General features: G+C 59.5%; 3 protein-coding genes across 17 annotated transcripts; 1 reads left to right on the top strand and 2 right to left on the bottom strand.

Moving 5' to 3' along the window:
• The first annotated feature begins 44 nt into the window (after window positions 1–44).
• On the top strand, window positions 45–11,677 carry NCAPH2 (non-SMC condensin II complex subunit H2). 9 transcript variants are annotated; one of them, XM_041755442.1, is made up of 20 exons: window positions 45–280; window positions 4,259–4,360; window positions 6,819–6,874; window positions 6,961–7,045; window positions 7,123–7,191; window positions 7,316–7,395; window positions 7,482–7,615; window positions 7,889–7,969; window positions 8,350–8,480; window positions 9,329–9,388; window positions 9,700–9,766; window positions 9,962–10,069; window positions 10,164–10,217; window positions 10,375–10,445; window positions 10,526–10,619; window positions 10,709–10,777; window positions 10,867–10,919; window positions 11,000–11,101; window positions 11,197–11,346; window positions 11,412–11,677. In XM_041755442.1, the coding sequence occupies exons 1-20, from the start codon at window positions 173–175 to the stop codon at window positions 11,550–11,552; spliced, it is 1,815 nt and encodes a 604-aa protein (XP_041611376.1). In that variant the 5' UTR covers window positions 45–172; the 3' UTR covers window positions 11,553–11,677. The 9 variants fall into 9 exon arrangements, with proteins under 9 accessions (XP_041611376.1, XP_041611375.1, XP_041611379.1 ...); XM_041755441.1 differs by having other exon boundaries at window positions 10,706–10,777; XM_041755440.1 differs by having other exon boundaries at window positions 46–280; window positions 7,892–7,969; window positions 10,706–10,777; window positions 10,864–10,919.
• A 132-nt stretch (window positions 11,678–11,809) lies between these two features.
• LOC121491058 (protein SCO2 homolog, mitochondrial) lies at window positions 11,810–13,582 on the bottom strand. The gene is made up of 2 exons (XM_041755437.1): window positions 13,175–13,582; window positions 11,810–12,651 (listed from the first exon to the last, which is right to left on the bottom strand). The coding sequence occupies exon 2, from the start codon at window positions 12,636–12,638 to the stop codon at window positions 11,838–11,840; it is 801 nt and encodes a 266-aa protein (XP_041611371.1). The 5' UTR covers window positions 12,639–12,651; window positions 13,175–13,582; the 3' UTR covers window positions 11,810–11,837.
• A 1,358-nt stretch (window positions 13,583–14,940) lies between these two features.
• On the bottom strand, window positions 14,941–18,556 carry ODF3B (outer dense fiber of sperm tails 3B). 7 transcript variants are annotated; one of them, XM_041755455.1, is made up of 6 exons: window positions 17,676–17,920; window positions 17,385–17,588; window positions 17,066–17,170; window positions 16,856–16,977; window positions 16,615–16,779; window positions 16,422–16,550 (listed from the first exon to the last, which is right to left on the bottom strand). In XM_041755455.1, exons 1-6 carry the CDS (start codon window positions 17,782–17,784, stop codon window positions 16,470–16,472), a joined length of 786 nt encoding a protein of 261 aa, XP_041611389.1. In that variant the 5' UTR covers window positions 17,785–17,920; the 3' UTR covers window positions 16,422–16,469. The 7 variants fall into 7 exon arrangements, with proteins under 7 accessions (XP_041611385.1, XP_041611384.1, XP_041611383.1 ...); XM_041755454.1 differs by having other exon boundaries at window positions 16,639–16,779; XM_041755451.1 differs by having other exon boundaries at window positions 14,941–16,779.
• Window positions 18,557–24,540: the final 5,984 nt, after the last annotated feature.

The raw sequence follows: 24,540 nt of genomic DNA, 5'->3' as shown, positions 1-24,540 counted from the left end.
TCGGGCGCAGGCTGAGGCCGCGTGCGTCATAGGTGTGCGCGCGGCGTCGCGTGCTGCGTCCTTTCCCGGGGCGGGAACAGCAAAATGGCGCCAGAAGCGGTGGCGGGCTGAGGACGCTGGCTCCCCTCGAAGACCGCTCTGCGCCCCGCGGGCCGCCCCGGCCCTCCCGGACATGGAGGACGTGGAGGCGCGCTTCGCCCACCTGCTGCAGCCCATCCGCGACCTCACCAAGAACTGGGAGGTGGACGTGGCGGCCCAGCTGGGCGAGTATCTGGAGGAGGTGAGCGCGGCCCCTGAGGAGGGGCGCGGGGCGGGCGGGGCCGCGGGCGGGCGCCGGGGCGTGGGGGCCCGACCCCGCCTCGCGCGGCTGTCCGCGCCCTCGCCGCCCTCGTCCTCGGGATACGAGTATTTGGTTTTTCTCCCAATTCTGACCTTGCGTCTCGAAGCCGTTCGCTCCTGAAGTAGCGCGGAGCCGCCCTCGCACCGCACCTGGGAGCCGCGGGATGCGTTGGCGGCGGTGACTGGCGTCTCGTTCCGATACCGCGGCATAGTGCACGTTTGGGTGTTTGGGAGGGCCCGGTCGCGGGCGCAGAGCTCTTGCTTTTTTTTTTTAATTTTTATTTATTTATGATAGTCACAGAGAGAGAGAGAGAGAGAGAGGCAGAGACACAGGCAGAGGGAGAAGCAGGCTCCATGCACTGGGAGCCCGACGTGGGACTCGATCCAGGGTCTCCAGGATCGCGCCCAGGGCCAAAGGCAGGCGCTAAACCGCTGCGCCACCCAGGAATTCCGAGCTCTTGCTTTTTTTTAAAAAAAAAGATTTTATGTATCCGAGAGACGGAGCGTGAGCAGGCGCGGGGGGCCGAGGCAGAGGGAGAGGCCGACGTGGGCGGCGTCCCAGGACCCGGGGATCGTGACCTGGGCCCGAGGAGGACGCTCAACCCCAGAGCCGCGGCAGCCCGCCCGGTTCCCTGTAGGATGGATCCCCTCATCCTTTATGCCTCAGCTTAAATGTCAGTTCGCCACCCCGTCTAACGCAGTTCTGCCGTAGTCAGTTATATTCTCTAGAATGTTTATCACAATCTATTTGGCCTGTTCAGTCATTTGTGGTCTTTTTGCTCTAGAATGTAGGTTCCGCGAGGGTAGGAACCACGTGTGTACTCTGTTCCTTCTGCATAGTAGAGTGCCCAGCACACAGCAGGCACAGAATGAGTGTTTGTTGTATGACTGCTTGACCTTTCTGTCAGCGTCCTCTGCTTGGACACAGACTGCTGCGTGGGGCTGCTGTGGATTCCAGGTTTCCACATTGGACTTGGTGATGCCTGGTAAATCTACTTCCTAAGTTGGTCAACTCTTTCTGCTTCTTTCTTTGTTTCTTTTTAAAAATGTTTTATTTATTTGAGAGAGCAGGGAGAGAAGCAGACTCCCCACTGCTGAGCAGGGAGCCCGACCTGGGGGTTGATCCCAGGACCCCGAGATCACAACCTGAGCTGAAGGTGACGGTTTATCAACAGGAGCTACCCAGGCACCCCTCCCTTCATGCTGCTTGTGTTGCTCTTCCAGACCTTCTCTACCCTTTGAAGTCTTAATTTCCCTGCTTCCGTTTTTTTTTCTTTCATTTTCCATGCAGCTGCCAGGAATTTTTTTTTTTAAGCACATCATATCACATTGGTATTCTCTTGCATCCATTTTTTAGTTGGTTGTTGAGTGTCTTCCGAGCCGAGAATTGTGTTAAATCGTGAGATGATAGTGGCAATCAAACAGTAGTCCCTGCTTCCCCCTTGTGGGAGGATGGATCCTAATTTAGTAGCTATGTGGAGTTTTGGAATAGGTATAGGTCTGCCGAGAGGTTAAGATTTGGGTTCAGCATCCTAGCTAACAGGTGGCAGAGCAGAGGCCACCTGTCTCCTCACTGTGTCTTTGTGTAAAACTGATGAGACAGAAACAAAAACAAAAAACAACAAACTGATGAGACATTTGAGAGAAGAGTTGAGAGTTCCAAAAAGAGTTTACCTGGGGGCCCTAACTGTTGGGGATAAAAGGGTTTGGCTAGTCAAGGTGAAGAATGTTCGGAGGTAGGAAGGCGCTTGGCTCCGTGGACAACGCGGGGAGGGAATCGTGTGACCCTGTACAGCGAGGGGGGTGGGGGCGGGCAGCAAGGCTCTCTTTAGGATTCAGAGTTTTTTCTTCTTTTTTTTTTTTTAAAGGATATAGGTTTTAGTGACTTTATTTTATTTTAAATATTTCTTATAGATTTTATTTATTCATAAGAGACACAGAGAGAGAGGCAGAGACACAGGCAGAGGGAGAAGCAGGCTCCATGCAGGGAGCCCAACATGGGACTCAATCCCGGGGTCCCCAGGATCATGCCCTGAGCTGAAGGTGGCGCTAAACCACTGAGCCACTGGGGCTGTCCGGATTCGGGTTTTTTTCTTAAGAGTGGCAGAAAGCCATTAGGGTTCTGAGTGGAGTGACATCATCTGCCTTGTATCTTCAGACAAGCACCTGCTTGTGAAGAGTAGATTGGAGGGGAGTGAAGGATGGGAAGAGCCCAGTTAGTGCCGAGGCCCAGGCAAGAGGTGGGGCTGGCTGAGCAAGATGGGTGGTCGCTGTGGGGAGGAGCAGACAGGCTGTCAGAGGAGCAGGGAAGGGCAGGGACCATGGCCTGGATTGAGTGCAGGAGGTGAGAGAGCACAGAAAAGAGCTGGGGCTTGTGGGTTTACGGACGGGTGGTTGGGGCGGTATCTAGGCTCAGTATGGACCTGTCCGGTGAGAGTTTTAGCTAAGATGTCCAAACGGTGTTTGAGGAAGGCAGTTAGATTCATGGCTTTAGGCTGAGACGGGAGGCCCTGCCCAGAGTATGCATTCGGGAGTTGTCGGAAGGCAGGTGGACCATGAGGTCCTGGGAGCGGGCGGGCGAGCGTAGGCTGAGGAGGAAAGGGCCATCCCTTCAGCCCAGGGCCTGGGTGGCTCAGTTGCCCTCACCTTCATACTCTCTCCTTGGGAAAGCTAGCTCCTCACTTCTTTCCAGAATGCTCTGCTCGCTCAGACTGGCCTGAGAAGCTCCCAGGATCCTATGGGAATGGTACAAGTGGCCTCTTGGTGGCACCCTCCCAGACTCCCCCTTTTCTTTTGGTGCCTAGGGCCTAATGTCTAACCTTGGCCATTATCCTGTGCTTCGGGCATTTTTGCATAATACTCATGTTCCTAAGTATTTGAATCCCAGGTCTGCCTTTGTGGCCGAGCTTGGTCTTCCTACCAGGCCTCTTCCTTCATCTGCCTGGGGCATGTCTGTCTTTTATGCGCACCTACTGATGTTAGCACTTTGTTCATCAAAGTTATTGACCCCGGCATCAGGCCCCGGGGTAAAGGCTGGAATTGGCCCTGACAGGTGGAGAGAAGCCCTGGGTGTGCGAGCCACACTGCGGAGGCCTTCACACCGGGCAGGGCAGGGCAGGGAGTGGGCGGCAGGGCAGATGGAAAGCCAAGGCAAAGAGTTTGAAAAAACAAAAACAAAAACAAAGACAAAAACAAAAAAAAAGAGTTTGAAAAAACATGCTGGGGCTTCAAGTGCTGTTTGCTGAGAGGCGTGCAGGAGAGGGGCTGAGGCATGGGGAGCCCCTGAGTTAAGTATGAAGATAAAGAGTTAGGGGACTTTGAGGTGTCTTGGGGTGGCTCTGGGCGCATGCTGCAGTGTAGGAGACAGCACTGCTGTAGACGGGTTTGGGAATTGTTGGCATACAGCCTGTGGGTCACTGACAAGAGGTGATAGGAGCTGGGGCTCAGGGACCAAGCGGGGGCCAGGGGCTGCAGAGGAAGGACTCATTTGGAAGTGTTCTCTTAGTTTCTGCCCAAAGGATTGACACCAGTGTTCTGTGTGTGTCCTCCCCAGCACTCCCAGGGTGAGGGCTCCTCCTGCCCGACTCTGCCCAGCTGGCCTTGACTTGGAGGGGCTCAGTGTGCAGTGCCTCTGGGCCTCCCAAAGGGAACTGCTGTGCCACTCCGGCTGTTTGTGCCTCACAACTCTAGGGGCCTCCCTTTTCCAAAACGCAGTCTCAGAGATTACAGGAGGTAGGAGACATCCTCGGCCTCTTGCCTCCAAAAATAAAACAATGGACAACCAGTGAGCCCAGAGCAGAGCCAGGGCTGAAGGGTGCCGTGTGGTGAGCAGGCACTGCAGGCCGGTGTGGGGTGGGCTCTCTGGGGGAGACGCGCGCAGACTTTGGCTGCCCCAAGGCCCTGGTGTTGTGTCTTGCAGCTGGACCAGATCTGCATTTCCTTTGATGAAGGGAAAACAACAATGAACTTCATGGAGGCAGCGCTGTTGATCCAGGGTTCTGCTTGTGTCTACAGTAAGAAGGTGGGTGCCGCCTGGCTGTTGGTGTCGTGTGCGAGTATCTTCCGGGACAAGGCTGTGTCCTGCTGGCACGGGTGGCAGGCTCACCCTCTCTTCCTGGCCCCGCCAGCACTCTGGTCTCCCCTGCTCCTCCCCACTTGTTAACACACCTCACGCTTATAATCGAATAATTATCATCGAGGAGCAAGCTTAGATTTATAATTGCAGGGCCTGCTGCTAATGCTAAACGTCCAGCAATGTCCAGGAGAGTCCCCCCCACACAACAAAGAATCATCCCTTCCAAAATGTCAATAGTCCTAAAACCTAGAAACCATATTGTAGAGTAAGAGGAGAAGCAGGATGAAGGGAACGTGTTGAGAAAAATCGGTATTTAGGAAGTGCCCACCAGAAGGAAGTCAGAGAAAGATAAAAGAAAATGTCCTGGAAGTCAGAGTGGTAGAGAATTTTAAGGGGAAGGAAAAAATTGTTGAATTCAGTGGATTGACCCATACAGAACAGGTATTCAGGTGTCTATGGGTCTATAATTGGAAGGTCAGCAGGGGTTTCACTGAGAGGAGGGCCAGACTGTGGGGTGGGGAGAGGCCACTGGGAGGGGAGACAAGGATGGGCGTGAGTCAAGCAGTGGTCCTGCAGCCAGCCAGCTCGTGCCCCGCTCTGGGCCCCGGCCTGGACTGGCGAGATCAGAAATGGGCAGCAGGCAGGTGTCAGAATATCCTTAGCGACAGCCAGGACTGAACCGCATGGACCTGAAGGGTGAAAGGGCAGGTGGGGTGGCGGAGGAAGCAAGACCCCAGGAGAAACAGCTGAGGAGTTGGTCAGGGCCGTGGGTTGCCAAGACCCCTCTCAGGAGTCTGGAGGCGGAAGTCAGGGTTGTGACGTAGGGGAGGTGGACCCAGAGTTCCTGCCTAGGGCCCAAGTATTCATAACGGAGAATAGAAGTCAGTGGCTGAGAATCAGCAGACTTGGTGGAAGTTCAGAATACTCCTGAGTGGAACCAGACTGGCTGACAGCCTGGGCAGCGTGACGGACGCTACGCATATCCTGTGGTTTGCGAGGGCGCTGTGGGGCACACTTACGTGACTTCCCCCAGCGTGCTGAGTCGTCCCTCCTGCAGGGGCAAGAAGTGCGTGACCGCACTGGTCCAGAACTGGCGGTTTAGTGGCTGGGAGAAAGGTGCACGAGGTGAGCGTTTAGAAGTATGTGATGGGTCCCAGCTAGGGAGGGGCGAGTGACCTGCATTCAGGCCTGACCAGCACAGGACACAGTAGCTTTACTGGGGGCACCAGAAGTTAGTTTGAGATTCCGTTGGCTTTTGTCCTAGATAATCCCATTAAGTCAGATTCCTACGTCCTGCATGTGTCCTGAGAAGGAACGTCTGGGGATCCCTGGGTGGCGCAGTGGTTTGGCGCCTGCCTTTGGCCCAGGGCGCGATCCTGGGGACCCGGGATCGAATCCCACGTCGGGCTCCCAGTGCATGGAGCCTGCTTCTCCCTCTACCTGTGTCTCTGCCTCTCTGTGTGTGACTATCATAAATAAATAAAAAAAAAAAATTAAAAAAAAAAAGAGAGAGAAGGAGCGTCTGCACAGACGTGCAGTGACAGATGTGCGTGTGGTAAAGCAAGTGCAGTGACATGATAATAGTAAAGTCTGGAAGGTGTGGGGAGTCAGCACCATCCAGGAGGACTTTCTGAAACAATGCAGACGGTCTGTGACCTGGGCTGTCAAAGATGGTAAGTACTAGCAATGCCTCTCCGCTTATTCTCTATGAAGCGGGAACAGCGGTGGTACGTAGTTCAGGTAGACTGGATGGCGTGAAGCCCGAGTCCTGAGACGTGCCGGACACTTACCAAAGTCACTAGTAAATTAATCCAAATAAATGGGGCCCATGTTCGAAGGACCACCATCCGCGTGGTCACCGTCTAGTGCAGAGCTCTGTGCATAAAAGAAGGATTTCATGCAAACTTATGGCATGAAAAAAAAGAAGCAGGGCCAAGAAGAGTTGCTTGTGTTCTTGGGCACGGTTACCCCAGAGGGAATGGCCTGGAGGGGGCACAGGTGCACAGCCTCCTGGCCAGCATCTTGGAAGTCCTGACCCTCACCGTGGGGGTGGGGTCCCACAGGTTGTGGCTGGGGCTTCTGGAGATGGGGCATTGGTGGCCCAAACCTGCAGGAGGAAAGGGGGCAGCTGTGGGTGCTGGGCGGGAGCAGCACAGACCTGGGCCAGCGGACCGCATGCGGGCTGGTGTGTGGGGTGTGAAGGCAGCCACTCGTGTGCCGTGTGGGGCCAGAGGAAGGGGAGAGGACTACACTGATGAGACATGCCAGGTGGACATTGGCAGGACCCTGCTGGGAGTTTTGGAGAGGACGGTGGGCTTCTGTGTGTGTCCGCCTTTGGGGAGGGCCAGGTTGCATTGAGGTCGGCTTTCCTTCCCGCTCCTCACTGTCTGCTTCTCGTCACCAGGTGGAGTACCTCTACTCGCTGGTCTACCAGGCTCTGGATTTCATCTCCGGCAAGAAGTGAGTACTTGTGGTGAGCCAGGAGGCGGACGCCCGTGTCAGGCCCCTGCAGCCTCTCAGACACCCATGCACTGGTTCTCTCTCAGGCGGGCCAAGCAGCTCTCCTCGGTGCGGGAACACGGGGCCGATGGGGACACCAGCTCCATGGCTCCCCAGGAGGGAGAGGACCAGGTGAGATTCTTGGGTGTGTGGCCGCTGCCCGCCGTGCACTTGCCTGGCGCTGCTCCTGAGCTCTTGTCCCCGCATAGTTCCTGTCGCTGGATGACCTCCCTGACGCCCGCACTAACGTGGATCTGAGGAGTGACCTGGCTCCCCGTGTGAGTGCCCCTCCTTCTGTAGGGGCTGCACTTAGCTGACAGGGGTTGGAGGGGTCATCCCATATGGGTTCCCCACATGGAGCCCACGGGACCTGTGGCTCACCCACTCTTGGCCTCCATGCAGGAGATCCTCATCATCCCTCTCCTGCCCATGGCCCTTGTGGCACCTGATGAGGTGGAGAAGAATGTCAGCCCCCTGTACAGGTATCGGCCTGAGCCTGAGGGGACTCAGATAAGGGGAGAGGCTGCTGGGCAAGGGTCTCTGCAGTGGATGTGTTTTGCCAGCACAGTTGTCAGGGGGAAGTCCTGGCCAGCCGGAAGGATTTCCGGATGAATACCTGCACCCCCCACCCCAGAGGAGCCTTCATGTTGGAGCTGATGGGCATACCCCCCACGGAGACGCTGCTGCCAAGGAACCAGGAGGGTGAGGGCTTGGGTGTGGCGGGCTTGAGAAGGAGGGGTCCCCTGTGCCTGCCGGCTCTGGTCCCACCTCCCTCCCCAGGCACCTGTTGTGAGGATGTGTCTGCTGGTGCACATCCCCTTTGCCTCCTTTGCCTGTAGCTGGCTCAACCCAGGGTGCCTGGGTCCTGGGCCAGGTCTCTGCTCTTCCTGCTGAGCCCTGGCTCTGCTGGGCCCCTGGGAGGGGTCTGCTGGGGGAGGGGTTGGGCTGACCCTGCCCAATCCCCCTCTTTGCCAGAAGCTAAGAGGGCTGAGGAGCAGCCAATGGAAGTCTCTGTGTGCGGCCCAATCCCCGTGCTCAGTGTCTCCCCAGAGCCAGGTGAGAAGGGAGCATGGTGCTGCATTTGCAGGGTGTGGGTAGGGGTGCGCTGTGCTCAGCCACCCCAGGGGTGAGGTGTGGGTAGCAGCCGTGGCTCACTGTGCTGTCTTGGTCTCGTGACTGCCCTCTGACCATTCTTGGGCCTGTGAGGTTTGGGCCTACTGCTTCTCCCCTGGCAAGCACGGATGGCAGTGTTTCAGGAGGAAAATTGGTAAAGGAAAATGAGCCAAACAGAACAGAGTGGTGTGAGAAGAGTGTGGAGTGCCCTGCTGCAGTCCCTGGGTTGGCTGAAGGTGGCCGAGTGAGGAGTGGCCTTGCAGGTTCTGGGCGTTGGCAAGGCAGCCTCCCAACTGCTGTCTGCTCTCTACTCACCTGCTCAGGTACCTCGCCAGAGGATCTGCTGCCTGCAGGTGGTGGTGAGGATGAGGATGAAGAGGGGGCAGCAGAGCTCCCTGAGGCCATGGCCCCCGAGGTATCCCAGGAGCCCCAGGAGCCCCGGAGCCCACAGCAGGTGGGACCCCTACTGAGGCCTGCAGAGCTCAAGCCGTCAGCCAGGCAAGCATCCCCACGCTCACGTGGGCCATGCAGTCCTGTCTGGGCACCCTCCAGACAGCCTTAGACCTGGCCTCACCCCCAGCTCTTTGGGGTGTGCCCAGCACGCCTTTCCCCTCTCTGAGTAGGACAGCTGCTGCTCCTCACCAAGGAGCTGGGGTTCAAGGGCACGCGCCCTATGCTGTTGTGGCTGGCACCTAGGATGGTGGCTGGTTTCCAAAGCTGACTCTTCTGGGCTCGGGCTGGCAGGGGCCGGACTTGAAGGCTTTTGCTGCTTCCCACCACCCTCATGGGTCACCTTTGTGTTTTGGCCTGGAGCTAAAAAACTATTTTTATTTATTTTTAAAGATTTTATTTGTTTATTCATGACAGAGGGAGAGAAGCAGGCTCCATACAGGGAGCCTGACATGGGACTCGATCCCGGGTCTCTAGGATCACACTTCGGGCCGAAGGCGGCACCAAACCACTGGGCCACCGGGGCTGCCCTAAAAAATCTGTTAGAAGAAAAACTCTGATGCATATAAGAGGTTAACGTTTCTTAATTTTGATCGGTAGATGCACGACATTTAAAATATTTTTGTATATTTTAAAGGAAAAGGTACCTCACAACCATTTATTTATTTGTATTTTTTCCTAAAATTTTTCCTTGAGTTTTTGTGGACCCTAAGAGGGTCCCTGCAGGGTTCTTGACATCTGATGCCAGAGCACAGCTGCTGGTTGCCCGAGCCTTGGGTGCCAGGCTCTTCCTCCAGAGGAAGGGGAGGAGAGGGAGGAGGAGAGGGACCCCCTGGAGCTGTTTCTTTGCAGAGTGCTGCCCAGCCCAGTGGGTGGGTGCTGCAGGAGCGACAGGAGCCAGCATCCCTGAAGGTGAGGGGCATGGGGGCTCAGACCAGGGAGGGTGTGCTTTGAAGCTCCACTGTCCCCCCCCCCCAACTCCTCCAGCTTTTAGAACCTGAGCTCCTAGCCTGAGGCCCTTTCTGTGGACTCTTTCTCAAGGAATCTTCCTTTCTCCAGAAATTAAGTCTGCTCTTCTGCCGCTCTGGGGCTCCTCCCTCCCTGCTGTGTCACCCTTAGGTCCTGAATGTGGCTGGCTCTTTGCACTCAGTGTCTGGGCTCTGGGGGGAGGGTGCACATCCTTAGCTCCCCACCCCCCATGTCCGCTTGTGCTCTGTGCTCAGGAGATTCCAGACCCCTGGCAGAGCCTGGATCCCTTTGACTCCCTGGACTCTAAGCCCTTCAAGAAAGGTAATTGGGTGGGTGCAAGGGACACCTCTCTGGCATCTGGATGGATTCTCTGGAGCACTAGCATTTGATGAGGGTGGGCTTGTATCCATTGGGAGCCTGGTGGGAACTGTGCTTGTGCAGCTGTTCCTGGGGCCTGTGGGTGCCATAACCTACCACAGGGCCCAAAGTTGTGCCCCCATAGTCGTTTACCCCCAGGTAGGCCTTACTCCGTGCCCCCCCGTGTGGAGGAGGTTCCAGGACAGAAACGCAAGAGGAAGGGTGCCACCAAGCTGCAGGACTTTCACCAGTGGTACCTGGCTGCCTGTGAGTGGTGGGCTGGGGCTGGGCCAGGGTGGGAGGGTCCAGGGACAGCCTACAGGGACTCGGCCTCATTCCTCCTGACCAAATTCTCTTGAAGACGCTGACCATGCCGACAGCAGGAGGCCCCGGCGGAAGGGCCCGTCTTTTGCAGGTGAGGTCAGGGTTGTGTGCACTCTCCCGAGAGGTAAGGTGCTGTGGCATCATCTGTCTGGTTCCCCTGGGCCTGGGGGTGCCCAAGGCTCTAGGGAGACTGGGGTGGGGGCCCGGGCAGGACACGGGAGCACCTCTCACAAGGCCGTTGTGTGCAGACATGGAGGTCCTGTACTGGAAGCATGTGAGGGAGCAGCTGGAGACTCTCCGGCGGCTGCAGAAGAGGGAGGTAGGTACTGGCCCCTGTGTGGAGCTCGAATGGCTCCTGCTGGGAGATAGCAGTGCCCCTCATGGGTGCTCTCTGCACAGATGGGTGAGCAGTGGCTGCCGAGGCCTGACGAGGGGCTATGGCCTGGGGACGATGACAACCTGGAGGATTCCCTGGAGGATCTGAGGACAGCAGGTGGGAGCCTACTGGGATGGGCCAGGGTGGGGATTCACATCCGTTGCCAGCCAACCTGCATCCAGCTGGGGCTTCTTGTCTACCAGCAGATGACTTTCTAGAACCTGAGGAGTATGCAGAGCCTCCTGAGGCTCAGCCCGGGGCCACTGCAGACCTGGGTAGGCCTGAGAGGGGGTCCCAGAGAACAGGGGAGGGAGGAAAGGGCGTGGCTTATGGCCGTTGCAGCTCAGTTTCTGCTTTCCAGAAGCAGAGGCCATGTCAGCATCCCTGAGCTACGAGGAGCTGGTCCGAAGGAATGTGGTACGTCTGAGTGAGAGCAGGTGGGGTGCTGGGGGAGGGGCCCCTGCACGGAAGGTGACAGCTCCCTGGTCCTCCTCCAGGAGCTCTTCATTGCCACTTCTCAGAAGTTCGTCCAGGAGACAGAGCTGAGCCAGCGCATCAGGGAATGGGAAGACACCATCCAGCCCCTGCTGCAGGAGCAGGTGAGGGGTTGAGCTGAGCTCTGGCTGCGAGTCAGGACACCCCCCCCCCCCCCCCCCGCCTTGGTTTTGCCCCAGGATCTCGCCCCTCCTTGTAGGAACAGCACGTGCCCTTTGACATCCATACCTATGGGGACCAGGTGGTCTCAAGGTTCAGCCAGCTCAACCAGTGGTGTCCCTTCGCGGAGCTAGTGGCTGGCCAGCCTGCCTTTGAGGTGTGCCGCTCCATGCTGGCCTCCCTGCAGCTGGTGAGTGGCCTGGGGAGCCTGGGAGGGACCTGGTCCCCGCTTCTGCTGACACCTCATCCCTACAGGCCAACGACTACACGGTGGAGATCACCCAGCAGCCGGGGCTGGAGGCGGCCGTGGACACCATGTCCCTGAGACTGCTCACGCACCAACGGGCCCACAAGCGCTTCCAGACCTACACTGCCCCCTCCATGGCCCAGCCCTGAGTGGGGAGCGCTGAGGCTGGGAGTGGGCTCTGGAGCTCCCCCAGGGGTGCCGGGCACCCATCTGCCCGCTCCACCCTGTTTCCTGGCTGGCCCAGCCCAATAAAATGGTGTTACCTCCCACCTAACTCTTAGAACCCGTCAAGTCCTGCTCTGCAGGGAGAGGACCGCCTGTACCCTGCACTCTCTGTGAGTGACCGAGTCCTGAGCCCCTTCCTGCCCTTGCCTCCTGGGCTGCGGTACAGATCACAGGCCCGCCGTTCCATCACACCCCCTTTAATGAGTGGCTCAGTGCAGGACGCTGCGGAAGGCAGCCATGTGGTGCCGCACGCTGTCGGCGATCTGCTGTGCGGATGCGGTGCGGCCGTAGTAGTCGGTGAAGAGGCCATCGGGGCTGAGCAGGTAGATGGCAATGGAGTGGTCCACAATATAGTCCTGGTCCTCGTCCTTGGGGCCGGCGCGGTAGTACACGCGGTAGCTGCGGCTCACCTGGGCTACCTGCTCAGCAGACCCAGTCAGGCCCAGCAGCCGCGGGTGGAAGTCCTGGACGTAGCGGGCCATGGCTGCGACAGTGTCCCGCTCGGGGTCCACAGTGATGAAGACCGGCTGCACAGGGGGCAGGCCAGGCTCGGCCTCTAGGTCTCGGACCACCTGCACCAGCTTTTCCAGCTCATCGGGGCAGATGTCGGGGCAGTGAGTGAACCCAAAGTACAGGAGCACCCACTGGCCCCGGAAGTCGGCCTTGCAGCGTGTGTGTCCATGGTGGTCCAGCAGACTGAAGTCCCCCTGGCCCACCGCCGCCTGGCGCAGGGCCTCTGTCCTTCGTAGCTGCTGCCTCTGCTCCTTCTCCTTCCTTGCAGCCAGCCAGGCCCCGCCCAGCCCAGCCCCAAACAGGGCGGTGACCAACAGCCTGGTCCGAAGCCCAGGGCCCTGGGGTCCGCTGGGCCTGCCTGTCCCTCCAGGGCCCTGCGTGGACAGGAGCCCGCAGCTCACGTGGAGGGCCCTGCCTCCTGGGGTCCATCGGAGGGCTGACGGCTTGAGATGTGCAAGCCTGTGCCAAGGCTTGGGTGCCCACACCAGCAGCAGCATGGACCTGATGCTCCTGGAGGACAGTGTGCCGGGGTCAGGAGCCTGAGGTCACCTCAGTGTCCTGGGTTAACCCCGGTGGCTGCAGGGAGCTGCGCCAAGCCCACGCCAGCTCTCATGGAGGCCGCTCCCACGGTGCTCCGTGGACGAGCTCAGCTGCGGCTCAGGAGGCCCCCAGGCCCGTGCCCCACGCCCGTCTTTCCCCAGCGCCAGCTCCCACCCAGGCCTGGCCGCGCCTGCGGCTCCGCGCGGCCCTCCTGTCCTCTTGTCCTCCCATCCCGCCGGCGGGCCGCATCCCACGTGCATGCCTGGCCGGGGCGCCTGAGCATGTGTGCCTGTTTGCAATAAACCCCCATCTCTTGAAAAGAAGCGAGTGAGTCTGTGGCTTCAACCCCCGACGGGCGGCCAAGCCCGTGCTCAGCAGCAAGCCTGGGTCCCAGCAGAGGCGAGGTTCACCACTGCCGCAAGCCCCGCCTTCCTCCCCTCCCGGCCTCCGTGCCGTTCTCGCGGGAGCCCCCTGGTCCTAGGACGCCCCTCACCTGTTCGGCTGCGGAAAGGTCCGTCCCGGGGATTCCCACGTTTGCTCTCCGCCACGTCCGGTGGCCTGCGCTCCGGGCTGGATGACCCTCGGCCCGCCCCACGGCTGCTCCACGCCGGCTGCGCGCGCCAAGTTGCCTAGCACGCGACGGCGGCCCGCTGCCACCTCCCGGGCCCCTCTCCTGGGAGCGCACACCTTCCGCCCAGCGGTCAGCTGAGAAGGCAGGACTCCCGCGCGGGCCACGCGCCGAGCGCGACCCAGGCTCCCCGGGACCCGGCCCGCGCTCCACAAACTCGGCAGCGCCTCACGGCAGAGGTCGCCGGGCTCGGGCGCTCCCGCACACGCTCGGCGCCAGAGCGCATGCGCGGGCGTGCGTGCGGCTCGCCTCTTCCCTCCCCCCCCCCCCTCCCGCCGCGCGCGTGCGCAGAAGTGACGGGCGCCGCCTGAGGCCGCGCGGGGCTTCCGCCCGGCCCCGCCCCCCCTCACCCCCTCGCTCTTCCCGCCGGCACCGGGCTCGCTCTCCCGCTCCACGTCGGCGCTGGGCGCGCGGTCCGGGGCATGACGCCCCCTGCAGGCCAGCAGGGGCGGCCGGACGGGCTCCGTGGAGCGGGCCCGAGGCGCCGGGGGGAGGGCGGGAGGGACAGGAAATGGGAACTCAGGGAAGGAGCCGGGCTTGCCGGGAGGGACGGGGGTCTCCGGGCTCCCGCTATCCGCCGGCGCGGGGGTCCCGGAGCCGAAGCTCGGGCCAGGACTGGTCAGTCTGCACCCGGGGGCCCTGGGGCTGAGCCGTCGTCCAGCTCCCGAGGGGCGTGTGAGGCCAGCCCGCCAGAGTTCCGAGGGGGAGAGGAGAGCTCCCATTAGGAGACCGCCCGACGGAGAGGCCGCACGGGCTCCAGCGGGCACGGGCAGGTGCTCACGGGCGCTCCTGCCAGCCCGGGCGTGGCCAGGGAATCCGGGCTCCCCGGCCTGCAGGTCCACCAGCAGCGGCTTCTCACTGGTGGAGGATGGAGGCGGGGGCGGGGGGCTGCAGGTGGTGAGGGGCCTGAGCTTCCTGGGAGGGGACGTCGGGGATGCTCTTGGGTCAGGGACGCTGGACATCGAGGACCAGGTTCCCTACTGTGGGGATGTTAGGTCACCTCTTGAGTTGGTGGTCAGGCATCTTGTTCTGTTTCTTAAGTAATCTCTACACCCAACATGGGGCTTGGAATCAGGACTCAGATGGAGTGGTACGCTCGACCAACAGCCAGCCCGGCCCCGGTGGTCAGGCGTGTTGTGATGTGGGGCCCCTGACCCTGGTGTTGCTTCGGATCACCTGTCTGGAGGAGGTCCCGTGGTCCCCTGATGAGAGAACCTAGACTTTGTGGGGTCAGAGGTCAGGCATCTTTAATATGCAAACGGTAGACCCAGAGTCTGGGGTCAGGTTACCCATGATGACTGGCAGGCTGTCAACTGTGGCGGACACCTCTGGCTTCATACAGGAGTCCATCTGCCGGAACCGGCCTCCTGCCCTGACCCATAGGAGAGTGACCCACTGCCTCCAGCAGCCCTTATGTCTGGCCAAACTCCCTTGCATCAGGGCTCCCAGTGACCTTCATTGACCCCTTCACTGACCCCGATCAGAGGTTCATCAGCAACAGGTGTCCAAGACCATGACCACAGACTTATGAACAATTCTGATGAGTCCTCATTAATGACTGGTTTGACTCATCATTGATTTGACTCATCAATGTCTTATGGCCCATTAATGGTTGATTAGAGGCCAAACAGTGATTCTGATCAAATCTCTATTAATGACTCCAAAGTTTCACTGATAATCCAAGTTCAGTGACCATCAATGACTCATAAATAACTTTGATTAATATCCGACCCTGGTTAATGACCCATCAGTGATCCTTCAGAGATTCCGGCCAGTACTACTATCAGGCACCTAGATCAGTGACCAGTCAGCCCACCTGTACCTGCTCTGGGCTCTAGATGACAGTGAATCTAGAAATGGACTCCAGTTTGTCCAGGTTGCACCCCCTCACCCCATTCCCCATACCACATCTGTTGATCCCTGGTACCTGCTGGGCAGGTACCTGAGTGCACCCGCACAGCTACTCCTCTACTTTCACATCTCCCCTTACTTTCCCTGGTTAGGACTTCAGCTGGAGTTCTAAGCAGTTGTAGCGGATATAGGGCTGGCTGAGAGGGAATGGAAAAGAAACTGTCCTCATTTGGTTTGGGGAGTGATGGGGAAGAGGCTAGTACCCATTCCTAGGGGCACAAGACTGGGGAACCAAGGGAGAGGAATACCCAGCTCTTCCCTTGGGAGTCCTGACTAGGGTACCGAAAGGGAAGCTGGACAACTTGGTCCTATGATGGGGGCTGATGGGGAGGGGGAACCTTCAATTCCATCCTGGGGGTCAGAAGCCTGGGGTCTGCCTTTGGGGACTCCGTCTAGGCCAGGCTGAAACTAGAAACTGCCTGTGGGCTGCTGACCTCTTTGGGTCAGACATTCTGGGCTGGAGAGGAGGCATCTTCTAACCTTGCAGTCCACAGGCAGCCAGGACAGGTAGGAGGACCAGGGTGACCTTGTCCCCCACTGCTCCTGTGGAATGCTCTGAGTGCTGAGCTGTTGTTCAGACTTGGCCCAGGCCAGTGCCTCGGTCTTCTGCAGACCCAGGTCTTGCAGTGGCATGGCCCGGGGGCATGGGATACAGGGGTGTAGCCAACACGGGGGGGTGTCCCACAGTGGTGGGTTCTCCTGGGGTCACTGACAGTGGGGGCCCCAGGGTCAGAGGCGCCCCGAGGTCCGCCTAGCTCAGGCGGATCAGCTCCGGGAGTCGCTCAGGCTCTGGCTCTCCCCGCGAGAGGTCAGCGGGTGCGCCCGGGCGGGGCCCCTGTGGCTCCATTGCCCCGGGCCTGCGGGGTGCGACACCGCTGGAACCTGCCGCCGCCCTGTGTCGGTGTCTCTGCGGCAGGAGCGCTTGGCCCGGCCCCGCCCTCCCGTGTCCGCTCCTCTGCCCCGGTGTCGCCTTCTCGGATCCCAAAGGCGGCCCGCGGCCGCAGGTGGACGGCGGGGGCGGGGCAGCTCGGATGGGCGGAGCTCTGGGCTAATGGCCGCCGCGGGGGGGCGGGACGACCCTGCCGCGCGACCAATCACGGCAACGCGTGCCTTCCGGGGCTGGACGGGCCGGGACCCCGGGGACCGAGCGCCGCCCCCCCCCCCCGCCGCGCGCCCGCGGCGAACAGAGGGGCGCACGCGCTGCAGGCTCGGGAGGCTTTATGCAAACGTGTGGGGCCCGCCCGCCCGGTCAGTCGTCCGCGTCGGTCAGGACCCGGGCCAAGTAGTCCGAGTGCCGGATTCCGAAGCTCCAGCCGCGGGGCTTCCGGTGCTGCGGGCCCAGGACACGGCGCTGACCTCGCGGGGTCCTCCAGCCCCGCGCCCCGACCCCGGACCCGGGACCCGGGACGCCAGAGCACCTGGTCCACGCTGTAGGCCGCAGGCCCCGGATTCAGGCTGTTGTCCCGGGGGGGCGAGGTCCGCGCCAGCATGGAGAACTGGGGGGCCCGGGGCTTGTAGATCGCGGGGCTCACCACGTGGTAGGCGCAGGGGCCCGGGGTCTGTGGGAGGGCGGCAGGGGCGCTGGGTCCAGCCTGCAGGCCTCGAGCTTGGGCCCCGGCCCCCGGCCGCCCCCACCTTGCTGAGGTCCTCGCAGAAGCTGCCCACTGCGCTGCGGCCGTAGATGGAGTAAGTGGGGGCCGAGACTTTACCGACGACGCGCGGGCCCAGGAGCGAGGGCACCGTGTAGGTCGCGGGGCCTGGGGGGCAGCAGCGGACGGTGGGGGCGAGGCTCGGCCTGCACGGGGGTCCCCACCGGGTCCCCGCGGGGCGGCCTCCCGGGCCCACCTGGGGTCTGCTGCTCCGCGTGGGCGCCCCAGTTGCGGGGCGCGATGCTGTGCCGAGGTGCACTGGGGTACGTCGCGTTCCCAGCTCGCTCGGGGAAGTACCTGCCTGCGGGGCGGACGGGGCGGTGGGCCTGCTGGGGACCCGGTGGGGGGACCGGGCTTCGGGGGTCAGAGCCGCTGGGGCCCGGGGTCCTTTCGAGATCCGGGCATGGGGGCACCGAGCCTGGAGTGGACGGTGCACGAGGGGGCCCGGGGCGCAGGTGGGGGTTCCCGGGGAGGCGGCCGGGCGGTGGGGACGCCGGGGTCACAGGGGTCCTGACCCGGTCCGGGAGTGAGGAGGGGCGCCGCGGGGCGCGGGCGGCCGTGGATGGAGTAGGCGGGGCTGCCGTCGGGGCCGCGCACGGTCATGCGAGCGGGAACCAGGTGGCCGGGGCCGGGGCCGCAAAACGTCCGCGGCGGGGGGAGGCGCGCGCCGAAGGAGAAGGCCGGGGCGCGGGGCCGCGACGGGTCGTGCAAGGTGTAGCCTGCGGGGGGCGTCACAGCCTCACCGGGGCCCGCGCCTCCCCGGGCCCGCCCTCGCCGCGCCTTCGCCCTCCCCCCGACGCCGGTACCGATGTTCGGGGGCAGCAGGTATTTGGGGCCCGGGCCTCGGTAGAGCGCTGCGATGGGGCCGCGGGGCCGGTGCGGCCGCCAGGGGCCGACCCACACGTCGGAGCCCATGGGGCGCGGCGGGGCGCTCGGGCCTGCGGCACCTGCGGAGGCAAGAGCGGCCCCCCCTCCACCCAGGGCTCGGCCGGGCCGCCGGGCGCCCCGCCTCCCGCCTCCGGACTCCGGACTCCGGACTCCGGGGCGGGGCCCATCCGGTATCCTGGGCGCCGGGCAAACAAGCGGGAGCTTTGCGGGCCCCGCGGGGTCGGGGGCACCCCCAGACCCCGGCCCCTGCCCCAGGCCTCACCCCCAGCCCCAGGCCCTGCCCCCGCCCCCGGACCCCAGCCCCAGCCCCAACCCCAACCCCAGGCCCTGCCCCCGCCCCCGGCCCCCGGCCCCCAGCCCCAACCCCAGGCCCTGCCCCAGCCCCTGCCCCTAGCCCCAGCCCCAGGCCCTGCCCCAGGCTCCTGCCCCTGCTCCCGCCCCCTGCCCCCAGACCCCCAGAACGAGCCCAGTCGGGTGTGAGCGCGCCAAGTTTGGTCTCAGTTCTGCCGGAAAGGAATTCTCTGGCGTTGGCGGATACTTTAGGGGCATCGGGCAAAGACACCGGGGGCGACCGGAGGGGGCGGCGTGGGGACCCGGTGCCCGGAGGGGGCCCCAAGGCTGGTACACTAACCTGCTCTTGTGGGTCCCGGCGGGGAAGGCGAGGTGGGGGGCTGGATTCCCGCCCCCGCCCAGCCAGACTCCCAGACCCCATTGTGTCCAGGTCCCGCCTCCTGGCAACGGGGGACTGGCCGCCCCTCGCCCCGACCTGGCTCCGCCCACCCCTCCGAGTCGCCGGCCCGCTTCGGTTTCTCCCTCGGGAGCCCTGGGCACTCCCAGGAGGCCTGGGGGCTGGGCCTCCGCCCGAGGCTGGCCGCACCCTCCCCCAGGCCTCAGGACACCCTTCCAGAAACGGACGGATCTGCAGACAAAAGACAGACTTGAGGATGAAGAAGCAAACAGCCTGCTCGCTTTGTCACCTGTAGAGAGAGAACTTTGTATCTATTTAAACCCGAATATTTGCAGAAACAACCTGGGCCACAAAACAAAACTGAAGACAAACATACAAATTGAATAAAGATATAGAGAGCACATTTTTGATGGAAGTCCAAAATAATTCTTTTTAAACAAGACATCTATTTATTTGAGAGCGCAGGCAGCAGGGGGAGGGGCAGAGAATCTCAAGCAGGCTCTGCTCCCAGCCTGGCGATGGACTTGGCCCCATCCCTTCCACCTGAAGATCACGGCCTGAGCCAAACCTCGAGTCCAAAGCTGAACCGACTGACCCAGGTGCCCCCAAAGTCCAAAATATTAAAAAAAAAAATAAAAAGAAATACTTAGATATGAACAAATTGTCTTTTAAAAACCGCTGGATCTGGGCACCCGGGTGGCTCAGCGGTTGAGCCTCTGCCTTTGGCTCAGGGCGTGACCCGGGTGTCCTGGGATCAAGTCCTGCGTGGGGCTCCCAGCATGGAGCCTGCTTCTCCCTCTGCCTGTGTCTCTGCCTCTCTGTGTCTCTCATGAATAAATAAATTAAACTCTTTAAAAAATAAAAACCACTGGATCAAAGAAACTCAAATGTGAAGCTCCACATGATATTTAAAGCATCGCAAAGGTAGATCCCTCATGTCCAACTCTAGGGCACAGCTAAAGCCGCGTTCAGAGGAAGATCTATAGCCTTGAATGATCTCGTTACTAATGAAGAAAAAATTTTTAAACACATTTAGTATTTATTTTGGAAACAGAAAAAGGAACAATCAAGTCAACTAAAAGAATGCGCCCATTCTGGAGCTCTCTAGCACTCACGGCTCCTGGAGAGGAGGGGGGTGAGCGGTGCCCAGGGGTTTGTGGGGATTCTGGTCTTTGCCAAGGGGGCCTCAGCAGGGATGCGGGGGACCCTAGGGGACCTGCGGCTTGAGAGGAGAGGCGGGTGGAGGAGGCATTGTTTGGAGAGAATTTAAAGGTAATACAGTGAGCCGGACTTGGTCAGCTTTGCATTATCCTCCTGAGAGCAGGACTCCAAAGGAGGAGGGAGATACAATACTCCTACCCCACAAATCTCTTGTTGGTCATATTTTAGACAACCCTGTGGTTACTGTCGAGTTCAGGAGGGTTCGTGTAACTTTCAAATTAGCGATTTTTCCTACCCATCCTTGAGGACAGCCAGCATTCCGTGAGGACCTTGGCTTGGACTTGCTGCCTGCTGCCTGTGTTCTTAGCCGGGTGCCCCAGGCCAGGCCGGGACTGTGAACTGTGAACAGGGCTTGGAGCTCAAAGTGCAGCTGTTGTCTCCTCCCCCACGAGGACGCTTTAAGCGTCAGATCTGAGCTGAACAATGACACCAGAGTGGGTGTAACAAGGAAGAAACCACTTCCTTGAGTTTTCTCACTTCTGGAATTCTGTGACCATTGGGAGTTTTTGTGTTTAAAGTTTAAAAGCTGGGATCCCTGGGTGGCGCAGCGGTTTGGCAAAGCTATAATCATTTTGTTGGTTAGTACAAACTTTATTCCATATACGAGATATCTTACTGAATATTTTATTTTATTTTTTTGGAATATTTTAAAAACAAAAGTATTTGCAAATTGCTAATTTTTTAAAAATATTTTATTCATTCATGAGAGACAGAGAGAGAGGCAGACACAGGCAGAGGGAGAAGCAGGCTCCATGCAGGGAGCCCGACGCGGGACTCCAGGATCAGGCCCTGGGCTGAAGGCGGTGCTAAACCGCTGAGCCACCCGGGCTGCCCAAAAAAGACATTTAAAAAAAAAAAGATTTTATTTTGGGACCTCCTGGGGGACTTGGTTAAGCGTCCAACTTTTGATTTCGGCTCAGGTCATGATCTCGGGATCGTGGGATCCAGCGCTGTGTTCAGCGGGGAATGTGCTTGGGATTCTCTCTCCTGCCCCTTCCTCCCCCAAATAAATAAATCTTTAAAAAAATTATTTTTTTTTATTTTTAACCAATCTTTACACTGAATATGGGGCTTGAACTCATGATCTTGGAATCAAAACTTAAATGTCCTACTGACTGAGCCGGCCAGGTGTCCAGGATGTTTTTGTTACACATGGTAACTCTTCTGGGGGTCTTGTGTTTTTGATTTGTTAATTTTTCTTTCTATTTTCTTATTGGTAATTTTTGTTGTAAAGAGGAATGAACTTTTTATACATGCTCATGTTTTATTGTGGCTTTCTAGTGCTTTCTGATTCCTGATGGCAAGTCCCTTCTTTTTTGGCGTCCTTTCCAAAATTGCTTGGATAATTTTACACTTTTGTTTTTCCTAGGTGAATTTCTGAGAATCCGTTGAAATCGGAATTGTATCGACCGTGTAGGTTACGGTGGGGAGGAGAGGCTAGGTTAGGGTTTTGAGTTTCCAGTTTAGGAACGGGTTATATTTCTGTAGGTCGGGGTTGGGTCTGTTCCCTGGACCAGAACAGCGATGGTGGAGGGAGTGACACAGGGTGGCTGGACGTAGAGCTCACCTGCTTTGGTGACATGCAGAACCCACAGGGTGAGGGGCACGTGGCGATCACACGCCGCTGCTTGGCTGGTGGACCAAGCCGCGGGCTGTGTGTGGCTGGGCCCTCCCCTGACCCTGGAGGGGCCCCCACAGGGCCTCCCCGAGCTGGCTGCCGTGGTGCTAGGTTTTGTCCCCGGAGGGTGCTGGGACCCCGCGCTGGGTGGGAAGCTGTCCCCTCGCGGTTCCCTGCCACGGGGGTGAACGTGGCTCCCCTTGTGTGCTAGTTTTGTCAGTAAATACGGAAAAGCACGGAAATGTAGTTGCTTTTTTTTTTTTTTTAACATTTATTTATTCGTTTTAGGGGGTGGGGGTGGGGGACAGGGAGAGAAGCAGACACCCCGCGGAGCACAGAGCCGGCCGAAACCGACTCGGTGACTCATGATTCGCACAGCACTGTCTCTGGCTTTGTCGTGGGACCACGTGTTGGCCGTCAGTGGGGAGGCTTTGCTCCGGGCCATGCTGTCTGGGGTGGGCCCGGCGTCTTCTGCCTGGGGTGGCCCTGTGCCCGCGGCCGCCCGCCTCACTGGATGCCCTTCTAGGAGCCGTTCTTGGCTGCCGGCCATGGCGCTGCCATGGCTCCTCCTCTTCTGCGGGAACCAGGTCCCGACTGGGCAGGGAGGTGGTCGCCCGGTGGGGCCACCCTGAGGTTCTTCCGGCGCCCGAGCACTCATGACAGGCCCCGCTGCAGTCATCGGGTGCCTGGCTGCGGGGATGTGGGGCTGGGGCCGGCCGGGCCAGAGAACCCACTGTTAAAACCAACTTCATGAATATTTATCCGTATGTTTTCTTCTAAGAGCTTATGGTTTTAGCTCCTGTACTTAGGTTGTTGATCCATTTGAAGTTAATTTGTTTTAAAGATTTTATTTATTTGAGAGACCCCCAGAGTGGCAGAGACGTGGAGAGAGGCAGGCCCCCTGCAGGGAGCCCGATGAGGGACTCTATCCCGGGACCTGGGGGCACGGCCTGGGCCAGAGGCAGACGCTCCCCGCCTGAGTGCGCAGGCGCCCCATGAAGTCAACCTGTGTGCGCGGGGTGAGTGTGGACATCCAGCGATCCAGCATGTTCGCGGACACCAACATTTCCCCGTTGAATAGCCTTCGCATGCCTGCCAAAAATCAACTGGCCACAGAGCCCGGATTTATTTCTGGACTTGCAGTTTTTTCCCCCGGTCTGTATGTCCGTCCTTGTGTGAGTGCCACACTGTTTTTTTGTTTGTTTGTTTGTTTTGGTTATTTTTATTTTATTTATTTATTCATGACAGAGAGAGGCAGAGACACAGGCAGAGGGAGAAGCAGGCCCCATGCAGAGAGCCTGATGCGGGACTCGATCCCAGGACCCTGGGTCACGTCCTGAGCCAAAGGCAGAGGCTCAACTGCTGAGCCACCCAGGCGTCCTTAAATAATTTAAAATGAAAAAAAAAAAAAAAAAAGATTAAAAAAAAAAAGGGACGCCATTTTATGTGTGTTAGCTCTCTACTTGGATCATGTCAGCACATTAGAAAAAGAAAACATAGGGATCCCTGGGTGGCACAGCGGTTTGGCGCCTGCCTTTGGCCCAGGGCACAATCCTGGAGACCCGGGATCGAATCCCACGTCGGGCTCCCGGTGCATGGAGCCTGCTTCTCCCTCTGCCTGTGTCTCTGCCTCTCTCTTTCTGGGACTATCATAAATAAATAAAAATTAAAAAAAAAAAAAAAGAAAACACATGCTTTTCTTCCCGAGTGTTCCAGCCCCGTTCAGGCCCGAGGAGGGCTGTGGAGCAGCGTGCGTGTGCCCTCCACTTTCTACCCTCAGGCCCCCAGCACTGGGTGCGTGGCTGCGGGAGCACGCGCGTCTCCTCCTGTTCCCAGTGTCTGAGGAACAGGAGCTTCAGAGGGGCGGCGCGCCCGCAGGACACCTTCCAAGGCTCCTGCTGCATGTTTGTCCTTCCCCTCGACGGTAACTTTGCTGTGTTGGCGTCTCGTAGCGCAGCTCCCAGTGGCACGACCGTGACCGTGGGCTTTCCCCGGGACCTTAGGAAGGGGAATCTCCGAGGAGCTGGGGGGGAAGATGTCCTCAGCCACCTTCCCAATGGGGACTGTCTCCGTGCAGCAGAGTACCCCCCTCCACCCCTGGTTTCCTTCCACAGAGGATGGCCCGAGACCCGTCCTTGGTCGCCTGTGTGCCACCAAGACCCATGACGGTCCTTGACACCTTGTCAGGCTGGTTGGGGTGATTTCCTGTGCTTGGTTCCTCCGTGATCACAGTGACACCCTAGGGCATCACCCAGTGACGCTTCTGGTCTCGGACAGCAGCCTGGCCCCGCTAACGACAGGTGTCTTTAGAAGCTGGGTAGAGATGCCTGACGGGCTTCTGCGTGGCCTGTAAGGAGGGCATGTCACGTCTGTCTTTTCAGGGCCTTTGGACCCCAAACAACCAAGAGACAGAGGCTGGGACGGGGACGGGTATAGGTACAATGTCCATAAAGCCTGCCACCAACTTGAGGTCCACCTTAAAGCTTGGGCCCGCCTTCCACCCTCTAACTGTCAATCTAATACGCTCTGGGGAGCTGGGAAGCCACCAGATGGGTGACGCACCTGAGGTCCAGTGGAACCCGGGCTGGGTGCCAGGGATGCTCCTTGGCCGTCTCCTCAGTGTCCGAGTCAGGGAGAGGTCCTGTGTCCTAGAAAAAGAAACGAATACATGTTGGGGGGGGGCGCCTTTGTCCCAGAGACTCCTGGCTCCTGTTCACGTCTGGGCCCCATGTGCCTCGGGTTAAGTGAGGAGCAGGTGGACAAGACGTGGCTCGTACCTGTGAAACAGGCCAAGGCAGGCCAGGTGCATGGCCCGCACAGGTGTCTACGTGCTGGCCTGTGAGGGGTTGACTTCCATGGAGGACAGCGGACTGCAGTGGTTTGGCAAAGATGGGGGAGGGCCAGGGGATGGGATGGGCAGCCAGGAGCCAGGGCGACGCACGGGGTCAGCGGATGTCTTGGAGGGCCCCTGGGGGCTGGCTGCTGTGGCATTGGAGCTGAGGCAGGCTGGGCTCAGGCTTTCTGGGGGCACGAGAGGAATCCGAGCAGGCAGGTGCCCTTGGGGTGCAGGGGAAGCCCAGCAGGCGCTGGAGAGGGCAGGCAGATTGGGATAATCAGGCCAATAAGGAAATACAACTTTGGGTTTGATTTTGTTCATTTTTTTCCTCTTGTCAGCTTAGAACATTGCTTTTGAAAACTCCATCCTGCCTCTTCTGAGCTCAGGATGAGGGACTTCCAGAGGCTGCTGGAGGAAGGG

This window comes from Vulpes lagopus, chromosome 5 (genome assembly GCF_018345385.1).
Source record: "Vulpes lagopus strain Blue_001 chromosome 5, ASM1834538v1, whole genome shotgun sequence".
Taxonomy (NCBI): Eukaryota; Metazoa; Chordata; class Mammalia; order Carnivora; family Canidae; genus Vulpes; species Vulpes lagopus.
The sequence above is the reverse complement of the archived record's forward strand: the minus strand, read 5'-3'. Positions and strand labels throughout refer to the sequence as shown.